The sequence below is a fragment of the Corvus kubaryi genome, unplaced genomic scaffold (assembly GCF_017639235.1).
Source record: "Corvus kubaryi isolate FWS band 111438036 unplaced genomic scaffold, C.kubaryi_AGA036_p1.0 37398, whole genome shotgun sequence".
NCBI lineage: Eukaryota > Metazoa > Chordata > Aves > Passeriformes > Corvidae > Corvus > Corvus kubaryi.
Genome location: NW_024581137.1, coordinates 25,077,282 through 25,083,281, shown reverse-complemented (window position 1 = coordinate 25,083,281; position 6,000 = coordinate 25,077,282). Strand labels below are relative to the sequence as shown.

General features: G+C 41.8%; 1 protein-coding gene across 7 annotated transcripts in view; it reads left to right on the top strand.

Moving 5' to 3' along the window:
• Nucleotides 1–273: 273 nt before the first annotated feature.
• Nucleotides 274–6,000, top strand: part of TAX1BP1 (Tax1 binding protein 1) — a 56,022-nt gene continuing 50,295 nt past the window's right edge. The window contains exons 1-3 of one of the 7 annotated variants that reach the window (XM_042042830.1): nt 276–547; nt 988–1,139; nt 3,338–3,520. In XM_042042830.1, coding sequence (XP_041898764.1) covers nt 3,344–3,520 — 177 coding nt within the window. In that variant the 5' untranslated portion in view covers nt 276–547; nt 988–1,139; nt 3,338–3,343. Of the gene's footprint in view, nt 548–987; nt 1,140–3,337; nt 3,521–6,000 lie in introns of all 7 variants that reach the window. The other 6 variants (XM_042042831.1, XM_042042829.1, XM_042042835.1 and 3 more) reach the window with 6 other exon arrangements.

The window sequence follows — 6,000 nt, the reverse complement described above, 5'->3', positions numbered from 1 at the left end:
GGTTCTCCGAGTCGGTGTTGTGTGTGATGTAACGTCCTTTCATGGAGATCCGCCAAGGTACCCAGGCAGAACCCTGTGTAAGCGTGTACAGTCGCTCTTATCTCACCGCTCCCTTGCCCTGGGGAGACCTGCAAAGGCTGGCAGATTAACGGTGGCGACCTACAGGGTGACGGCACGCCTGTGTCTTGACGTCGGACACGGAAGAGGGGATGATTAATTCGGGTAACTGAGTGCGACAGAGGTGATGTTGTAATCACGGACAAGACGGGAGGGCACCGTGGCAGCGCCGTACAGAGGTAACAGCAGCCCGGTCGGGCACACGCCGGGCACACCGCTGTACCCCATCCCCCGAGCCCCACCGAGGGCGTGTCCCGGTGGCAGGCGGAGACCGCCACGCGCCTCTCCGCTCTCCAACCGGATCGCTGCCGGGGACCGCCCCGCGCCGGCAGGGCCGGGCTGGAAGTGACGCGGGCGGACGGGCGGAGCTGCGCGGCGCTGGTGGCGGAGGCCCGTGTTGATGTCCTCGGCGCCCTCCGCGTCTGCCTAGGTAAGAGCTGTCCGGGGCCGGGCTGGGGGGCCGGGCAGGGCTGACACGCTCTCTCCCGCCGGCTTCTGGCGGCTTCTGAGGCGGGCCGGGGCGGCCGGGTCGTGAGGCCGCGGTTCTGCGCCACCTGCCCCCGCCAGCTGTTCGGGCCGGCCGTGGTCGGCAGGGGAGCGGCGGGGCCGGGCTGCGGGAGCCGGCGGGGCTCCCCTGCCCGGGGAGGAAGGCGAAGGCCCGGAGCCAAGGTGACCGCGTCGGGCAGGTGGCGGAGCAGCGGCGGGGAAGGGGCGGGAGGCGGCGCAGTTGGGGGCCGGGGGTGTCGGGGGCTCGGGACCGCAGCTGGGACTCCAGGAGGAGCTGACTGCGGAGGTGCGGCTCGTCCTGCTTTTGTTTTTCCTGGCTGACGAGCTTTTCCTCCTTTTCGCCGTCCTTTCCGCTGCGCAAAGCCAAAGGCGTCGTTCAGCCTTCCCGTGGGAAGCGCTTGTCATGTCAGTAATGAAGCCTATGCGTAGTTCTTCCTCCTCCTCTCCCGTTTCCTAGCCGGTAGCTGTGAGTTAAGCAAGCAAGCACCCAGCATCCCCATAACTATCCTTGAACTGTAAGTAGATCTGAGCATCATCTAAGCTCCGGGGATTTTCCTGCTAGGCAGCAGTAATCCCAGATGATTGTGCTGGTCTGCACAAGTTAGATTTGTGAACAGTTCTGCTTTGGGCTTGGAAACCAGCCTGCCTTTACTGATTCCACTAGGGCTAGTATTCAGCTGTGGCAGCTGACGACGAGTGTGCAGAAATGGGTATTTAATTAATTTTTTTTTTTTTTTTTTTTTTTGGTAATATGTGCTTAGGCTGAACTATACAATTTAAAAAATAGAGCTATTGAAAAAAATTCAGTTGATTTTGTTATTAATGCTGTGTTTACTCTTTTTTGTATTTATTCTGTCTAATGAAAATTAAACCCACTATTTCATGTAAATGTTATTTGGTTAAGTTACTGATTTACTAAAAATGAATTTATTTGTTGCACTTGAAAATAACTAAGGTTATTGTTTGTTTTTCTTTTAGAACTATAGAAATTGCTGATGCATACCATTTATAGTTCAGAGTGAAGTGAGAGATGCCTTGAATGTAATCCTCTGTTTTGAGATGTGTGGGGGTTGTCAGGATTTTACTGTGCTGTAGCATTTACTCTTCTGGACTCTGAAGCTGCATAACTGATACGATTTGTTGTCTCTAGAAAACTGTGTTTTGATCTTTACTCAGTTTCTTGCTTGTGGAAGTTCTTGTTTTTCTTTATTAATCTTCACAAGCTTGGTGTTTTATCTTGTAACCTATGTTGGTCAGTGTACAAGACTGTTTTTTATTTAACATCTGATACACTGAAATATTGTCGTGGCTGCCTGTATGTACTTCCTGTGTTAGCCTAAATCGAGCTGTAGTAAGCTTAAAATATTGAGGGATTAAAACTAAAAAAAAATCCCTGTATTTACCTTTTCCTTGTTTTGCATTATGGATACCTGTTTACTTCAGAGTGCTTTTTGTTTCAGAAAGCACAAGGTTATCGCTACTTGTTTTTTAACTGGTGAAATTTTAAAAGGCTATGGGAGATATACAAACAGCTTTTAATCCTTGAACTGCTTGAGGCTTGCTGTGCCTGTCTCTTTTTGGTTTTGGTTTCCACATATATCTTCAATGAAAGTAATATATTATGTCACACACTTGGCAGTTAACCTCTTTCAAGGTGTGAATGTGCTTGGTCAGTATGAAATTACTTTCAACAGCAATTGCAAGCACAGGATAGCTCATCTTTCTAGAAATGTTAGATACATAAGGCCCTAATCCTCCTAATGTCAGATGTTTTGAACAAAATTGTGCTTGTACACTGGAATCACACACTTGAAACTTCTCAGTTGCATATATTATATTTTTGGCAGATATTGCCGACTCTGAGGAAGGGATGTTCTTGTTGGCTTGTGAAGCATCTTGTGCTACTGTGGTTTGTAGCACTATGTATCCTGAATGAGGTGGTGACTGGAAAGCACGATTAAAAGCTTTTGCAGTCGAACTGATTAGTGTTAATCCCTCCAACTGCATGCATACCTCAATGTTCCTGCTATCAATGCAGGCCATTGTTTATGGTAATGAAGCTAAACATGCAGTGTGTGTTACAGTGAGAATAGTAAAAGATGCCCACAGACTGCTGAACGGGCAGGAAAACTCTTTCGAAGAAGTATGGAAAAAAGCCAAACCAAACTAAATCGTCCTGTTCATATAAACATTCTTATTTTTAAAAAAAGGTCTTAAAATGGAACTTTGATACTTCTACTGAGGGGGGACAAAAAACTTCATGTGTAAAAATGCTGTGAAAAGCGCTCAGCACTAGAGATTTGTGAAAAGTCTAAAGCAGGGAAACTATGGAACTTTTGTTTCTCCTTCTCTACCCTGTCTAGAACCATTAAGAATCTTTCATTAAGTTAGAACCCTGCTTTGTTTTCACACCACTGCTTTTATTTTCCATATTCTGACACTGAGATATAATACTGGGGGCATTCAGCTAAGCAATGCTTTCTCTCCATCTTGATGTCATTGGTGGAATGACTGCTCTTTTATTCTGAGAGGTGGTTGTTTTGGAGTGATGCTGAGGCAGTGTGCTTTCGTGAATTTAGTCTATGGCTCTCTGTTTTCGGAAGAGGGGAGCTAATAGATTTTTCTGTCATGTGTATTTCAACTAGATTAATTTTTGTAACTTAACTAGTTTTTCCACTATGTTCAAATAACAACTTTTACAATTTTGTTACAGATAATCATGTCATCCTTTCAAGAAGTTCCGTCTTCAGCTAGCACTTTGCAGACCTCCAATTTTGCACATGTGATTTTTCAAAATGTTGCAAAAAGTTATCTTCCAAACACACATCTTGAGTGTCACTACACTCTGACCCAGTTTATCCATCCTCATCAGAAAGACTGGGTTGGTATTTTCAAGGTAAGTTATGCTTGATCTATTGTTATTTTTCAAATGTTTGCTTGCTCTCTTGCAAGTTTAAAAAGATAAATCTCAGCAACAGTAAAAGCTCTCTCATAAACTTTAAGTTGACCATCATTTAAGTGATGTATTGGTTCCTGCTGTTAAGTGTCAGTTTTGTAACAAAGACCAAACTGGAGATCAAAACTAGAGGAATGAGTCCAGCTGGAAGTCTTCTGGAGTAAAGGGGAAGGTTTAATGTGTACAGAATTAAATGGAGATGATTTGAGAAGAGATGTGTGGTTACAGAGTGACATTGTGAGCAGGACTGTGTGAAAAATGTGAGACAGTGCATGTGAAATGTGTGTGCAAAGAATGAAAACTAAGCTGGAGATAACCTGACCCACATCACTGACTAATTTTTGTTGCTAGAACAGGCTGAACAATATAGATCACTAAAATTATTCAAAACAGATCCTTGAAAAAAAGATATTTGGAGATATTTTTAAAGGTTAGTAAAGTTTCATTTATGGGATTAGAAATTAATTTTTTTATCTGCTTCTGTTTAAGACCTTGATTTGTGTATCTTTGTCAGTATGGCTCCTAATAGATGATGCTTGAATTCCTTATTTGAATTTTATTTAATAGAAGTTTTGATTCAGGCTTTAACGAAGTGATGCTTTGGCAGTGGGGAGGGGAGAAGGGTGACAGACTAATTTGTTACTGTAGGGCTTTTCACGTAGAACTGAGTCCAGTGTTTAAGAATAAATGCTCTACTTCGTTGTAATCTGCAGATTGTGAGTCTTCAAGCTAAATTACTCCTCTGCAATGTAGAAATACTGTGCTCTGTAACAAAGCAGAAGCATTTTTAATGCTATGTGCAGTGACTGTATAGTCACTAAACTGTGCCCAGGGAGGCATTAGCTTACAAACAGGCACATTTCCCTAATAAGTTGTTTTTAAAAATAAGTGTATAAATGTCTTATTTGCAAAGTTTTGACAAATGATGTAACTGAGCACACTTGAACGTTTAGTTAATGGTATTCGTGAAATGTAAAAAAACCCTCTTTATCAAAACTTTATAGAAGGTTCTGTTTATATTGCACATAAGCATCTTGAAATTACTGAAATGTGGATGTAATGGCTTTGTCTGTTGGCCTAAGTGAGGTAGGCAATCAGGGCTCTAGAATTACTAAGTAGGTAAAAGAAAAAAAAGGTTGGAAAACAGTTTTTCAGTGACTACACGAAATGCTGTGTACACTGTACAGGTATCTGATTTCATCCTGACTGTGATGATAGATTTTGTAAACTATTGAAGTTACTCTACTTTATTCCACTTCAACTAATACTTTGGCAGTCATTTGAGGAACACATTGAACTGGCATAAGGTAGTGCTTCTGCTCAAAGAAACGTCTTTCATGCAGGGTGGCTTGTTGCTTGTGCTTCCTCTTTATGTGAAACAAGTTCTTGTGTGGTGAATCAAATCAGGGAATTGATTGAGGTTAAGACCGGTGTTTTTGTGACTAGATTTTTTAAATGGTATTCCCCAACTGAATTTCCAGTTTGCCTAATTCTCATCAGCACAAGGGAAGGAAGCATTGAAAGATGAGAAAAGAATAAAAATGGTTTTCTTTCAGTGGTTATATCAGCTTATACTAAGTGTTATGAATATACTTAGTATAGTTACAGTACACTGAGTTAAATGGAGCCAGCTGTCTAATTGTATCTGTGTCTACAAATATGTATGTGTAATGTTTGCAGTAAAATAAACTGTGAAAATGTAGTCATCTTGGGATAGATAATAGAAGTGGTACTGCACTGTGATCTGAGTGTAAAAATGAGTGACTTCTAGAGAATTAATTGTTCATGAACAAACAAGAAAGCACCTGGAAGTGGCTTGAAACCTGATGAAAGCAGGCAGGGGTTTTTTCATTTACCTCTCTTAAACACCTATGGAGGATGCAATGCAATTTTAGTAAAGTGAGTCTGTGATTGAAAAAAAAAAGGCAAAAGCAAATCTTGATTATTTATGAGAACAATAATTAATGACCTTCAGTATTGGCCTAGTATGCAATGAAAGTGGGGTTTTTGTGATAGAACTCGAAGTGTCGATTCACAGACTGTTCATGTAAAGGGAATAAAGTTCACCTTGTCTTTTTGAAGTGCCTAAGTTGCTTAGAAAACAAATCTGTTCAAGCTGGTGTCATTTAACCTTTGTCTGAAATTGCACAGAAGGTAACTAGTGTTGTAATACTGAATAGTGCACAGATGAAAAAGGCACCTAGTTTAAAAAAAAAAAAGTAAAAACCTCAGCAAAAGCCCCAGCAAACAGTGGTAACTTCAGAGTGGTATAGGAAATAAGTATGAAGTAAGATTGTTCCTGCACTCCGTGAACATTATGTTGGTTTTTTTTCTAATGTTGATTTTTGTTGAATTTTAGGGGTCAATGGCTTCAGCTGTATTCTGTCTTGTTTGCTCTACTGGCTAGATAAGAATTTTTT